Genomic DNA, 16,474 nt, shown 5'->3' with positions numbered 1-16,474 from the left:
TGGTGCTATCAAACTCGCATGGTGTATTTGGCACTAGAAGAAATAATGTTTTGCCTCATTAAGCACGCCATCAAGCTCCTTTCCTGTGAGATTAACACGGTATCGCCCATCAGTTAAGGATTAAAGGTGTTGGCACAAAGTTTCAGTTCTGAACAAAGATGACGTCATAACCTGAGAGTTATTTGGTAACATTTAGTGGTGCTTTATAACTAGTAATGTTATGCTTGTTCATGGGTCATTGACAAATAGCTTGTGTCAAGAAGTTCTAGAAATTAATCTGAATGAATATTGCCTTGTCATAAAAAGTTTATTTTTATGGTATTTTACTTATTTTATATATCTTTTCTAGATTCTTATTGACCTAGACAGGGGCCTGTAGGGATCTTCTCTGTGATATCATTTTCTGTTTTTCATTGAAGTTTCAGCTCAAAATACCTCACAGATATATTTTAGCTTGTCAAATTTGCCCCTATTTGGGTGTGAGCAAGAAAAGACCATTTTTGTATGTGTCCCTTTAAATGTAAATGAGCTGCTGTGCCTGAGAGAGAGGGCGGAGCTTTAACAGCTCATGCTTCAACAACAACAAAACTGGACAATCTCACGCAGACAAAATGTCCGAAATTGTTCGAACGAACTAGGGTCGGACACAGATGGAGAGACTCAGGAAGAAGTTACAACTTTTAGAAAGCAACTGGACATTTCTGAATGGTTAGTTGATAAATTTATGTAGCTGTTGTGGAGTTAGGTTGATTTATTCAACTCATCGACTAGCTTGTACTGTCATGTTTATCTTTTGTGCAAAACCAGCTTGAACTGACCCTCGTTTGTGAAGCAGTAAAATGATGTGCACAAATATATAACACTTTACCGACTTTCTTCGGCACATTTCCTTCATAAAATTCAACCATTCAACAAAAATTCAACCATGGTCTCCTCAGTGGCTCAGTCGTGGGGAATCTATGGAAACTCTTATGTTCATTGGTACATCCAGTAACAGAACATTTGTAATGTTTTTGGCGCAGACATTGTACATCTCCAGCTGTTATAGTGATGAAACAGAAATGGCAGACAGCTGTGGCTCTCTCAGGACAGTTTCTATGCTAATAAGGTGGATTATCACCAGTCATGGGTGGGGCTTCTGCACGTTTGGAGAGACTGTTTATGATTTATGAGGATTATAAAAAAGTAGTGGGTGGATTTTTACCATTATAGGCTCGTTATTTACACACTGTGGACAAACATCTGTGTTCAAACACCTTATAAAAGTGAATTTTGCATAATAGGTCCCATTTAAAGTATTAAATTTAAAGTGCAAGTGTGCAATTTTGGAACATAACTTGTCCCACGCCATTTACGAACATGAATGACAGCTAGATTTGCATGGGCAAAAATCAAAAATCTTGTTATGAGTTAATACTTCACATTTCTGTTTTATCACCTCTGTGCATTTAAGCGAAGCACTTAGTGGCTTCAGGAGGGCTGTTTCTGCAATTAGTCTTTTTTTAGATGAAAGCATCTGCTAAATGGCAAGTAATTTGCTAACAAGTGTGGTGGGAGGCACTGAGGCATTGGCCTTTAGCTTCACAATAGCAAACCGAAGACATTTTTTTTCCAGCAGAGTCAGTAAGAATGTTTCAATTAAATGTTGACCTGGGATGCTTCAGTGGGCACAGACCAAACGAGAAGACTGTTCCAAAAGGTATGCATCAACCAGTGTTAATTTTGACAGCAAATTTTGATCTAGTTTTAGTCATAGTCTTTTGACTAAAATGCCATTTAGTTTTAGTCATATTTTAGTCATCGGAAATTGTTTTAGTTTTAGTCACCTAATTATCATAAGATTTCAGTCGACTAAATCTACAGTAGATTTAGTTGACTAAAATCTAAAGAGTTCAGTTCATTTGTAATACATCAACTAAGCATTTCTCAATAACTCACAGATCCAGTACAGTGATATACATCTGATATTCTCCCAGCTACATTCACTTAAGATATAACCAACTGTTACTTTACTCAGACATTTTAACATAATTGTGTGTTTTTGACCCTTCAAGTGCAAAAAGACATGAAAGAGAGCTCAATTCAATACTTGTCATGGATTAGGGTAGCCTAGTTTTTAAAATGTTTGATTTGATTAGATTTTTTAGTTTTTCTGCTTTTATTGTAATTTTAGTTACAAATTTCAGTACTGTTTTTGTCTTTTAGTTCTGGCTTTTAGATGTCTATAGTTTTTTTTTTTTTTCTGTTTTAGTTATTTTAGTACATCAAATTAAGCTAAACTCAGAAACTAGATGAAATAACATTTATTGTCTAGTTTCAAGTAATGAAGATTGGTTTTAGGTTTAGTTAACTATAATAACTCTGATACTTATAAAAACTATAATGAATAATGTGTCAAATAATGTTCTTAGTGTTTCCTTCCTGTGGCAGAAGCATCTAGCACTTATTTAAAGGAATTGCAACAGAATTTAACCTTTTAAGGATTTTTATTATGATTTGTTTTCTTTCTAATTGACAATGATATATTTTGTCTATTTCAAAAGGAATATTTATGCATCTTTGATCATAATATTCAAGTCAAATCAGATTTATATGTATAGCGCCTTTCACAATGCACATTGTTTTACAGCAGCTATAAAGAAAATCATGATAGTAATGTTTATAATATTTGAATATCTTTATACCTTTTAGCCATTTAGCAGATCAGAGCTGGGCGATAATATAGTTTACATTGGTTAATGACCATCATATGAAAATAATTGTGTTATTGATATATGCCAGAATTTCAGAACATCATACTTAATTCAGTACTGAAAAGTATCAACAAAAATAGTTTCATGTTGTATGAAAGTATCAAAGCTTAGCTTAGCGACGTGCTAAAGCCAAAATGTTAATTAAAAATGCTATCATCAAATTGTATTGAATCAATTCTAAAGGCCTGTACATACTGGGACGAATATCGCACACGTTAATCGTTTTTCGAGACGTTTTTTGTGTTCATACCCATATGGCGCTTGTGCTTAACGGTAGTGCAAATAAACATATTTATGATATTAATAAAGTTAAAGATGATAAAAATGCAGAAATAAAATGGCATATATGGAATACATATGACATATGAGAGATAGTACCCACACAGCAGGAGACTCCATTCATTTACACGGTATACTGATACATAGTTTTTAATGCGGCGCGTCAAACCAAAAAAAAAAAAAAAATGCCACTTTTACGCCTGCCGTTTTTTACGTCGTTGGTGATAATCGCTCGTGATATTCGTCCCGATGTGTACAGGCCATAAGTGGCCATTTGTGTGCTTCACATCAGTGGTAGTCCTTTTTTTCTTTTGTCCTTTGCTAAATCATTCACTGCTTTTTGCGACAGAGCTTACAGTATATCTGTGAATGTACATTCAGTTTCATATGGCAATTCCAACACCAAATGGAATGTTTTTATCCTTTTGACACTTACTCATATAGTGTGAATTGCACACAGGCTTCCACACATTTAGAGAGAGCGGGAGAGCTCATGTTATCAGTCTCATCTCAGGTCACATGCCTTCCCCACTGTTTTCTACTGGTCAATTCTTCAGTATTAGTGATGTCATCTGAAGCCATTCTGACTATAGATGGAGAGATTATTCACAATACAGAAAGGCCTTGACACAAGTTTCTCACAAAACACTAGAGTGAAAGTCCCTTTGAGATCTTTTTCTGAGTTTAGTTGGTGACATAGAGGTCTGTATTTGTGTGTGACAATAACTGTGCACTACTGACATGAAGGTTACTCATTCTTGTGACAAATAAAAACCTTTCCCTCCACATTAACTGTGTGTCTAGGGACAAGTGTGTATTTGCAGATGTTCTCAGAAGTATATTTCATTTTTATTATGGCCTAAATCTTTTTACTACAGCCCAAGGGCTCATATGTAAAACTATGTTAAAGGGATAGTTCACCCAAAAATGAAAATTTGATGTTTATCTGCTTACCCCCAGGGCATCCAAGATGTAGGTGACTTTGTTTCTTCAGTAGAACACAAATGATGATTTTTAACTCCAACCGTTGCCGTCTGCGGTCATATAATGCATGTAAATGGGAACAAAATCTATGACAGTAAAAAAAGACACGAAACGATCGGTTTGTGTGAGAAACCGAACAATATTTATAGCATTTTTTACCTCTAATACACCATATATGTCCAACTGCCTCGAGCGTGCGCACGGCATCCGGTGTGTGAGGTGTGTACAATATCCTGTCACGATAAGGTCCAAGAAGAAGAGGATGAAGGTTAGCGTGCAAATAACGAAATAACTTTAATAATACAAAACAAAGGCAGTATTCCATCCAAACAGTGTAGCAGCGTAACAACACAAACACCAGACTATGAAAAGAAAGAACTGAAGGACTTAAAAACAGGAAATGAATGCAAACAGATGTGATCTAATAATGAATAACCATGGAAACTAAGTTAGTGGTGGGAAAATTAGAACAAAGGAAAACTTACTATAGAACTAAGGCAGGCAAAACAGGCAATACAATTTCTGCCACAGAACAAAAAATAATAAAGGTAACTGTGACCTTTTTATCTGACAATTCTGACTCTTATCTTGCAATTTGTCTTTCAATTCAATTCATTTTTTTTCCCTCACCATTCTGAATTGATTGAGAATTGTGATATAAGAGAATTTTAATCACAATTTGGACTTCTCTACTCAAAAAAGTCCAAATTGTCATTCAAATTCTCTTTAAAGGTGAAGTATGAAGTTTCTGCGACACTAGTGGTGCCTAGCGGAATTACAAAAATACAACATTTTGATAATGGCCCTTTCAATGTGTGCATAACCTGATATTGCTGAGTTCAACATGTTCCTGGGTCAACATTTTTGTTGATCCTGGAACAACATTCTAATCAACCAATCAGATTTGAGGGAGAAGTTTACAGATTATCTCAAGTTTTATCCTTAAAATCATGAATTGGTGCTTCTACATCAGTGTTATTCATCTATCATTTCCCTCTGATTTTTGGGATAGCTTATGGGTAGGGTTAGGTTTAGGGGTAGGAATAGGGTTAAGACTAAATGTTCAGACTAGAATGTTGTTCCAGGATCAACAAAATATGTTGACCCAGGAATGCATCTAACTCAGCAATATCAGGACGTGCTACACGTGTCGCGCCTCTCCCAACTCAAATCTCACAAATACACTTTTTATGGGACACATCAAAGTAAACAATATAAACTGCAACATTCTAAACAGGTTCTGAACCGTTCACTTTGATGTGTTCATGACCTGTTTAATCTTTGTTTAATGCTCTAAAAGCAGTGAATATTGGCTTGTATTTCTGTAACCAAAGCTGAATGTCCTTTCCCATGTACTGAGCCCAGATTTTTAAACGGTGTGTGTGTAATGGACAAAGGCCGGTAAGAGTTGTGCATGTAAACCTCACTCCCCTGATTTCAAGAGGCGCTCTAGCGACTGATGGTCTTTAACCTCCTTGTTAGAGCGTCCAAAACTCCCATGCCCGCGGACCCAGGTTCGAGTTCTGCTTAGAGCTGGCGGTTCAAACATGAGTGAGTTACATTGGTGCCGTGATGGGAGTGAGGTTTAGGGAGGTGAGCGAATGGACATAGGCCGGTAAGAGCGGTGTACCCCACTCCCCTGATCTCAAGAGGCACTCTAGTGACTCCTTGTTAGAGTGCCCGATTCCCAATATATATCTATATATCTACGTCTCTCTCTACAGTATATATATATATATATATATATATATATATATATATATATATATATATATATAAAATGAGATGTACTCTAAATGTGTACTCAGGCATAGTTATCAGTCTAGAAATGGCCAAATATTGGCTGATGAATCAGCCTGGGTGATATATTGGTCATTAATCAAAGTAGTATTTGGCTGCTATGGTGAGCTTGAACTGTTTGAAATATCATGGTCAGCACTTTATTCTTCTGCTCAGTGTGCTTTCGTTCATGCATCATAATTAGCCATCTTTGCACATTTAAAAAAGTTTAACTGTTCATTATATCAAAATTAAGCATGGGTTTTCATTCTGTTACTGATCTGTTCTCTTTACAGACACTGCTCCGTACTTTAAAACTGAGGCAGGGGGTGCTCAAACACACCTGGAGGGGAACAGACTCGTGCTCACCTGTCTGGCTGAGGGCAGCTGGCCGCTGGAGTTCAAATGGATGAGAAATAACACAGACATCACTGAATACACACCAGAGTACAGGTAAAAATGAACACTTACTCTCTGCTGTCTGTTTGCTGTTTGCATGTTGTATCCAAAGTTCAACCAAGTTCATGAAACACGTCATTGTGGGCTTTAACTTGGCGATCTTTGAGAAGCTATTCCAGATCATGAAGTCTGCATAAAACAGCAAAACATAAAACTCCCAAGACACACATTTCAAATTTTCAAAATTCATGGGATTTTTAAGAAGTTTATAGCACTATTTTGGTATAAGTAACCATTATCTTAACTTGCCCCCATGTAATGAGGTCATTGGATTCTGTGTTGGAAATTGTACAGCAGAAAATAGTGCTACAATATAAAATAATATAGACAGTGCAGAGTCCTTTGGGATCTCATTTGTACTGTTCCCTTCTTTGGCCTCTTTCTTGTCTGGTCATCCATCTTTAACCCCTCATGTTTTGGAGACATTATTATTAGTGACCTCAGAGTTGTGTATAATAAAGGAATGGTGTATAATAAGAACAGTGTTAGCAAGATGAGCAATGAAGTCTATTTTCATGTATTTTAAAGCCAAAAAATTTAATGGGATAGTTCACAGAAAAATGAAAATTGGATGACACTTTAGTTTAGGGTCAAATTCTCACTATTAACTAGTTGCTTATTGTAGGCATTCACACCAAAAGCACCCACACCACTGATCTATATCTATAAGTGGAGCACACATAAAGCTGCTACTCAAACTGCTCGCGAATACCAAATTGAGTAGCTTACTGATGTGATTAAATGGTCAAAAATCATACAAAATTATGTCAAAATGCCCATCTTGGTGAGTATTCAGGTAAACACAGTCAGTTTTGGAATGAAAATAGTTGAACAGTGTACAGTATATTGGATCTGTGCATAAGCTCTTAAAGTGGCAGCAGCCTAATATTCCAGCTGCTTATTGTCATGTTAATCAAAGAACAAAAGACAAACAGAAAATCACTCACTGCTTTTGTAACTTTAATTGTAAGCATTAATCTGTATTTAATTTTTACAATGGAGACTATCCATTGTTATTTTACATTTTTTTACTTTATCTTCTGTAGTTTTTCTTACCTGAATATTACCGTTAGACCCACCTGAAAAACCTAAAGCTGTGTTTTTTCATTTGTCTATTGTATTTATTTGTGCTATAGTTTGTAATTTATTTGTTATTTTATTACTGACTTTTTACTTGTCTTTTTTTTGTAAATTTAGTTAAAAGTTTCAAATAAAGCCTTCCTGTGCCGTGCGTAAGCTATTGCAACAAAATTACCCAAAAATATGTGTACAGTATGGCAGTATGTATAGCAGTTTTCCGTGTGATATCTTAAATTCTATGGAATATCAATATTTTCAAGGTTTTGTATCAAAGTTGGAAATTCCAGTATTGTGACAACACTAATAAGCAGTAATTAGGAGTTTATTGATGCAAAATTTGTAGTTAATAGTGAGAATTGGACCCTGTGAATGCAGCTGATCAAAGCGACAGTAAAGTCTTTTACATTGTTACAAAAAAAAAAATCATTAACTAAAAGTATTAAAAATATTCTAGATTAAATTAAGCTTAAATAAAAAAAAAAAATATTACACAAAAATTTGAAATGTTGCCTTGCAAACTAACCCCTAAAATTAAAAACTGAAAAAAAAAAAAAAAACTGAAAAAAAGCTAATATTAACATAAAAAAACAACTAATACACATGACAAAAGCACATATACATAAACTTATTAAAAATGTAAAAGTTTTAATTTTGACAATATAAGAGCAAAGGCAAATATAAAAAAATGTATTAATAAAAACATAGAAGTATAAAAATAATTCAAAAATAACACTGATACTAAATCTGTATGATTTATCTTTTTCTGTTTCTATTTCATCTTGACAGTAACGATGAAATGTAATGTTTTCTAGTGTTCTTCAGAATCTTACGTTTGATCAGCACAGTTGATTCCACATTCAGTCCATGTGAACCAACAGTTCTGCATTAAACAGTCATCTGTTAAAACTGAATCAACACAGATCTGAGCATCTCTGAATTTCCGGCTTGGCTCATTATTTGACATTTTTATGCAAGAGTGGGTTAAAGAAATTTCATAACTGGAAGTGACACACTGAATTAAACATGCAGAGTAGTGAGGTTATGCGACAACAATGTAGTACACTACTGTTTGAAACATTTATCATTACATAATGCGCTCTGTTTCACACTCAAAAAATACACTCAATAGTGTACTGTATACTGCACAGCAAGAACATAGTTCATTACTCAAGTAAGCACTATGGAAATCCCAGCTCTCTTTCTCTCTTCCAGGTACACAATCAAGTCGTTAAAGCGCGAGGACGCGGGTGTGTATCAGTGCGCGGTGAGGAACAGGATGGGAGCGCTGATCCAGACGAGAGCTGATGTTCGCGTGGCTTGTAAGTACATGTGTACTTTGTTAGAAAGGGAGTCCAGGAGGCTGAAGCACAAATGGATTTCACACATCACCACACACACCTAGAACACACACATATGCATGTAGCACATGGTCCCATAGGGGATGAACTAGAAGTGACATTCAGGAAACTCTCCAGTAATTTCTAAAGATGCTGTCAATCCAATACACTTTATTTACTCTTTGGAATACAGCAGGCGTATGGGACACATATGCAAGTATATTACAGCAAGAACCACTGAAGGCCATGTGTTACAATAATTTTACCATGGTCAAGGGGTCTTGGAGTGCCTTAAACATCCTGGACTGTGATAAAATCATTACACCGCAGGGCTCGAAATTAACTTTTTTACTTGGTAGCACTGGTGCTCCCAACTTCAAAAAGTTAGGAGCACCAGCAAAAATTTAGGAGCACCACAACTAAAATGTGTGTGTGTTTCAGAGTAAAAAGTCGCTTGTCTGGAAAAAATAAGATTTTTGTGTTGTAAATATAATTTATTCTGAAGAAATATTCTCATTGTTGTTATATCAGCTTTGACATTTAAATCTGGATATTTGTGATATTTACCCCAGGGCATGTTTATTTTTATTTTTTTACCTTTTATAAAGGCATTTATTTTTCTCTAATCTTATTAAATGTGTGCATCTTTCATTTTAAATTCTTAAATTTGTATATGTTGTATATATGTTTTAATTTTTTTAATATAATAAATGTTGGAAAGAATTATATTTTTAATGATACTTTTAAACATGAAACTAAGCCACCAGTAGGTGGCGGCAAGCAACCATCTCACTCTCTTAATGAGTGAGTTATTGAGTCATTCATTCAAACGATTCATTCAAATGGATGCATCATTCAAGAATGAGGCAGTTGTTTATGAATGGGTCATTGAATCTTTGACTCAACCGATTCGTTCAAAACGCTGAATCATTCAGTAATGAAAACACGATTGTGTTCTTGTGAAATGTGCTATGGTTCTGCTCTGATCTTTGTTTGGAACTATTTTCGAAACAACGGACCGCAGGGGACCCCTTTCTTCTATGTCGATATTGCAAGAGAGTATAAGAATTATGAGATGCTAAATGTGCCTCATATTGCAATTTAAATCACAGTCGCAGTAGGTATTTTTTCTCTTTCTTTTTCTTTCTCTCTCTCTCATAGACATGGATAACTTTGCTGAACTGGAACAGAGAAAAACGGTCTCTCAGGGAAGAGCCGCTGTCCTGAATCCCCCTGCTGTGAGCAGTTACCCTCGCCCTCAGGTCACATGGTTCAGAGACGGCTTTAAGATCATTCCTAACCATCGGGTGTAAGTTGCCATTTGACATTTTGACATCTGTGAGGCTTGTCCAGTAAAACGATCAATGGATATTGACAAAAACCTTCTCTAATTTATTATGTAAATGGTTTTGTCTAAAAAGGACGCTTAAGTCATCATTTACTGACTCTTATAATTTGTTCTCCAATCCTGTATTACTTTCTTTGAAAAAATACTTGTCTTTTTGATGAATATTCAGCTCATTCTTTTAAGAGATTGAGATTGACTAAGAAAAGACTAAATCATAAGAATATTACCATAAAAGTTGTTTATACGACTCGTGAGGAACAGACCAAAGTCTTTATTCTCGGAAAGTCATTATTTAAAATTTCTCTTTTTGTTTTCCACGGAAGTTAGTCAGTCTGGAACGACATGAGGGTGACTAAATGATTACAGAATTTTCATCTTTAAATGAATTTAAACATTTAAAGGATAAATACATATTGACAACAACCTGTTTAATTTCATCATGTAAATGTATTCCTAACGCAATAATCTGTCAAAAAGTCAGGCAACCCTCGTCTGTACATTCTAGAACACACACACATACACACACACACACACACACACACACACACACACACACACACACACACACACACACACACACACACACACACACACACACACACACACACACACACACACACGCTTGCTTTGAAAATAGTTTTACATCAATCACTGTCTACTGTGTCTTTAGACTGATTTCATCAGTTGGCCCCCACGGCAATGATGTGCTTTATGACATTCATTGATTCTCTAAATGAAACCGGCACGTCCTGCAGTTGTTGACGCCATGCTTCAATTCTTGGACTGTTAGCGGCGGGGTCGACACGTCTACTCATCAAGCTTTACTGTCAGCATCTGAGGATAGCTCACCTCGCCGGCTGTCAGTCAAACGGTTGTCATGGCACTTATGAGACAGTCTTCATTTCAAAGGCCACTCGTACGTGAAATGCGTTACTCTATCAAAGAAACGAGATCTAGAGGAGAGAGATGAATACTCATGTGTGTCCAAAGAAATACACCCACCCACAACTAGCACAGTGTTATGAGTAGAGCGCAAATTGTTTAAGCAAGTCTAACAAAATGTAGTGTGATTTATGCTTAAAACAAGAAAAATAAACTAAATTCAAATGTTTTGTGAAAACATATCCTAATATCTTACACAGTTGTGCTTCTCAGGTAAATTTATGTTGTTTTAAGGAAAGTTTCCCCAAAATTGAAGTTCTGTCATTATTTTTTCATTCCTGTGTTGTTCCAAACTTTCTTTCGTCTGTGTGACTCAAAGGGAAAAAAATTAATTTAATTTAATTTAATTTAATTTAATTTAATTTAATTTAATTTAATTTAATTTAATTTAATTTAATTTTATTTTATTTTATTTAATTTAATTTAATTTTATTTTATTTTATTTTGTTTTATTTATTTATTTATTTTTTTTTTTACATTTTTAAATTTAATTTTTAATTAATTTATTTATTATTATTATTATTACTATTATTAATGTCTAGCTTTGTGTGAGGAACATAAAGTTTAAGTTTTAAGATTTTATTAGGTCTTTAAAGGGGTGATGAACTGAGAAATCAAATTTTCCTTGAGATTTTGACATATAAGGCATATATTTGACATATCATCATTTTAGAGCTGAAAACTTCCTTGTTAGTCCAATAAAAGCTTCAATTGACACCAGACCCAGTGAACGACAGGATTTACAAAGTGGGGATCTATGACGTCAAAGGGCAGCAAACACCACCTCTGCAGAAGAAGATCAACGCCTACTTCATCACTGCCTGTTTAGCCCCGCCCACCGATTTGTGCATGCCATGCAATAGGTAGCCTAAGTAACATAGGCCTATGTGGTGCTAAACCAGATCAAGCTACCAAGCAATAAACATGCTGTTGAGGATTACAAAATATTGTGCAGTACCTGGACTCGACAGTAATGCAACAACATGTCAGTAACTGTGTTAATTCTAATGCCTGATCTGTTAATGATTCATGTACAGTCAGATGATCTTTGTCTGTGTGTCAGTAAATCAAACCAGTGACTAAACGTCAACTTGCGTTGTTTCTCTTAGCAGGACGAAAATAATCTGTTATTTAATGGTGATTAAATTATATAAAGAAAGCGATTAAAGAAAGCTTCCTTTGCAATCGTTGTAGCAGTGCGCGCTGAAGCTGTCCATCAAACATTGCGAGTTTATCGTGACTGACGCGTAAAAATCTCATTTTATTCAAGTGTGCAGAAATTAAGTTGCAATGACGAGATCACTGCTTTCATGCTCTCAACATATGTGATCGGCTACATGTTCATCTCTGCAACCTTTCATGCCACGATCTAAATATAATGCAACACTTTTCATGATTAGTTAACCTTGAGAGCTGTAATAGTAAAAACACACTAAAAGAGAGAGTAATACTTGGCTATTTCATATGCAAAGATGTTAGCCAATCATAGTAGTGGGTGTTTACACTGAAGTCTCACAGCCGACTTAAACAGAGCGTTCAAACCAGAGGGCTAAAATCAGGGTAGGAAATATTTTTTAATAAATTATGACAATTGTGGATGTAAAAAGCATACTAACATTATAAGTGCACCACAGGAAACATTATAAAACAATAAAACAATGCAGTTCATGACCCCTTTAAGAAATGTGGAAGGCAATTTAGTGGACATCTCAAGACCTTAGAAAGTCCTGAATTCATTTTGAATCACAATACCAGCTATTTTTCTTACTTTTTTTCTACTATATTTTATCCCTCCAGTCAGCGTTGGGATCTCTCTTTATGCTTGAACGTGCTGGATCTGCATTGCTAACAAATCTAGGATTTGCTCTTTGTCTCCATGTCAGTGAACAGTTAGGAGACCTTCTAAAAAGACTAGAGAGATGTTCAAAAACAGATAAAATTGCAACTTAAAACTGAAAAAATGCAGTTTGGTAGTTTGGCTTGTGTTTTGAGTATAAATTGAAACGTGATTTCTAAAAGAGTGTTGAAGTCTGTCTCCTTGTTGCTCTTATCTGCATGAAATTTCATTTCCATGTTCACTCTTTCCTCTTGATTACTCTTTGAACTTCAGATCTCCAGACACGTACTCGTCTTCCCCTCATCTAGTTCTCTCTCTCTCTCCATCCCTCCCTCATTTGAACTTTTTTTTTTTTTTGGCTGCTGTTTTCTCTTCCTACTCTGTCTGATTGTGATAATTGAATTGGCTCTTTGGTTCCCTAACGCAGCGGAACATCGTAGATTGGACCACAGTGTCATTAGGCTTTCTGACTGAACATTCACACACATACTCACTTGACATTTGTCACAAATGTTCTCAGACTTTTGTGGTCATGAAATCAATTGAGTGAAACATACTGACCAAGTTTGCACTCTTTCTCAATAGTACCAGAGTACTCTAAGTTGGTGGCTTTTGAGAACGCTCTGAAGGGAGGGAGGGATGCTTTCAAAGCTAGCAAGCTATTGCTAGCCTACCCTACCTTTAATAAATGATAATTGGCATTGAACATAAAAAATACATAAAGAAATTAAACACAAGAGGAAAAAATACATGATTGGTAGGAAACCATGTAGTTACAATTTGGAAAGTTAATTTTTATTACAGGTTAAAGTTTGAACTAATAGCTTATTGTATATGACAATTTAGTTCAAACTTTGACCTTTGGATGGCAGTAATACACTTAGCAGTGTCTACACTGCCGGAATTCAAATAGAGAAGAAGAAGAGAGCTAGTTCAAGATGAGCATTTATGGTTAAAACATAAAATTATAAATGTTTTTTTATTTTATTTTTTTTTTAATAGAAAATTAGCAATGGTTTCTCTAGATAAGACCCTTATTTGTCATCTGGGATCGATGTAAACTGTAATTTTTGACCTTCAACCGTTTGGGCTCCATTGAAGTCCACTATATGGAGAAAAATCCTGGAATGTTTTCATCAAAAACCTTAATTTCTTTTCGACTGAAGAAAGAAAGACATGAACATCTGGGATGATATGGGGGTGAGTAAATTATCAGGAAATTTAAATTTGAAAGTGAACTAATCCTTAAAATCAGTTCATGTGAGTTCAGTGGTTCTACCTCACTGTAAACTCGGATAAGTTGAGCTAACTCAAAAAATTTGAGGTAATCAGTTACATCAAATTTTCTGAGTTTCTTTCAAAAAACTACATGGTAGTTTAATTCTAAAGAACTAGATCATAAAAAGTTCTTTGTGTAACTTATATTTCTCCAGTGGCATCAGACTGTAACACCCTGTTGGGCTCTAATTGTAATCTTTATTTTTAAGTACATGGCCTCATAAACAGGTCTTCCTGAGGACAGGATGTTGAGCAGCTGGTGTCCTATTAGTGACACAATAACCTGAAGCTGACTGCTCTGAAGCCTGCAGTGATAATTGCGGACTTAAAGAAGGACACACAAACCCCCACAATCCTAAACATCAGTGGTTCAGCTGTCAAAACTGTTGAGACCTTAAGTGTGCCCTTAAGAGGGAAGCAAACACTGATGCTGTCGTAAGGAAGAATCAACAGAGGATGTATTTTAAGTGACAACTGAAGAAATGCAGTCTGCCACAAGCTTCTACACAACAGTCTTTAGGTGCACTTCAGTTTGTACAGGTCAGTCACTGACTCGCCGCACAGGAACACACTGCACCGTGACAGTTCAAAGTAGTCCTAGTTTTAAAACTGACATTGATGTGTAATTTACTAAACAAGGTTTTATAAAAAAAAAAAGGTTTAATTTGTACGGACTGCTTAAGGGGACATGGTGGTGGAAAAAAATATGAGTAGGGAATGTTGGAAAAATAGTACATCAATGCTTTTGCGCGCTCTTGCAAATGTCTTGCGTTCTTTGGAGAAAATTTGCGTTCCCTCATGTAAACTTTTGCGTTCGCTCACAAAACTTGTGTGCTTTGCGAGCGAACACAAAGTTTCTCGGGGGAACGCAAAACATTTGCATGACAACGCAAAAGCATTGCCAAATAATTTTTCCACCCATCTCATATTTTTTTCTTCACCATGTTCTTGTATGGGCTCCGTACACTTATTAATATTAGTTAATGCAACAGGTAACAGAAAACTGCACATTTGCAACATATTTAACAATTTACAGTACTTTTCAAAAGTTTGAGGTCAGTAAGATGTTTTAATGTATTAATAGAAAATCCATTATGCTAACCAAGGCTGCATTTATTTGATCAAAAATACAGTAATATTGTGAAATATTATTACAATTTAAAATGTCTACAAACCCGATTCCAAAAAAGTTGGGACACTGTACAAATTGTGAATAGAAACACAATGCAGTGATGTGGAAGTTTCAAATTTCAATATTTTATTCAGAATACAACATAGATGACACATCAAATGTTTAAACTGAGAAAATGTATAATTTTAAGGGAAAAATAAGTTGATTTTAAATGTCATGGTATCAACACATCTCAAAAAAGTTGGGACAAGGCCATGTTTACCACTGTGTGGCATCCCCTCTTCTTTTTATAACAGTCTGCAAACGTCTGGGGACTGAGGAGACAAGTTGCTCAAGTTTAGGAATAGGAATGTTGTCCCATTCTTGTCTAATACAGGCTTCTAGTTGCTCAACTGTCTTAGGTCTTCTTTGTCGCATCTTCCTCTTTATGATGCGCCAAATGTTTTCTATGGGTGAAAGATCTGGACTGCAGGCTGGCCATTTCAGTACCCGGATCTTTCTTCTATGCAGCCATGATGTTGTAATTGATGCAGTATGTGGTCTGGCATTGTCATGTTGGAAAATGCAAGGTCTTCCCTGAAAGAGACGACGTCTAGATGGGAGCATATGTTGTTCTAGAACTTGGATATACCTTTCAGCATTGATGGTGCCTTTCCAGATGTGTAAGCTGCCCATGCCACACGCACTCATGCAACCCCATACCATCAGAGATGCAGGCTTCTGAACTGAGCGCTGATAACAACTTGGGTTGTCCTTGTCCTCTTTAGTCCGGATGACATGGCGTCCCAGTTTTCCAAAAAGAACTTCAAATTTTGATTCGTCTAACCACAGAACGGTTTTCCACTTTGCCACAGTCCATTTTAAATGAGCATTGGCCCAGAGAAAACGCCTGCGCTGCTGGATCATGTTTAGAAATGGCTTATTTTTTAACCTATAGATAGTCAGCAACGGCGAATGGCACGGTGGATTGTGTTCACCGACAATGTTTTCTGGATGTATTCCTGAGCCCATGTTGTGATTTCCATTACAGTAGCATTCCTGTATGTGACGCAGTGCTGTCTAAGGGCCCCGAAGATCACGGGCATCCAGTATGGTTTTCCGGCCTTGACCCTTACACACAGAGATTGTTCCAGATTCTCTGAATCTTTGCATGATATTATGCACTGTAGATGATGATAACTTCAAACTCTTTGCAATTTTTCTCTAAGAAACTCCTTTCTGATATTGTTCCACTATTTTTCGCCACAGAATTGGGGGGAATTGGTG

At 35.9% G+C, this 16,474-nt stretch overlaps 1 protein-coding gene across 1 annotated transcript in view; it reads left to right on the top strand.

The window, feature by feature from the left end:
• The window catches only part of sdk1b (sidekick cell adhesion molecule 1b), a 296,151-nt gene that overhangs the window by 110,589 nt on the left and 169,088 nt on the right, over positions 1-16,474 (top strand). Inside the window, exons 2-4 of the mRNA XM_067403334.1 lie at positions 6,092-6,248; positions 8,547-8,653; positions 9,833-9,980. Of these exons, the coding sequence (XP_067259435.1) occupies positions 6,092-6,248; positions 8,547-8,653; positions 9,833-9,980 (412 nt within the window). The remainder of the gene's footprint in view (positions 1-6,091; positions 6,249-8,546; positions 8,654-9,832; positions 9,981-16,474) is intronic.

Source organism: Chanodichthys erythropterus, chromosome 12, assembly GCF_024489055.1.
Source record: "Chanodichthys erythropterus isolate Z2021 chromosome 12, ASM2448905v1, whole genome shotgun sequence".
Lineage (NCBI taxonomy): Eukaryota > Metazoa > Chordata > Actinopteri > Cypriniformes > Xenocyprididae > Chanodichthys > Chanodichthys erythropterus.
This window is presented reverse-complemented; position numbering and strand designations above follow the sequence as displayed.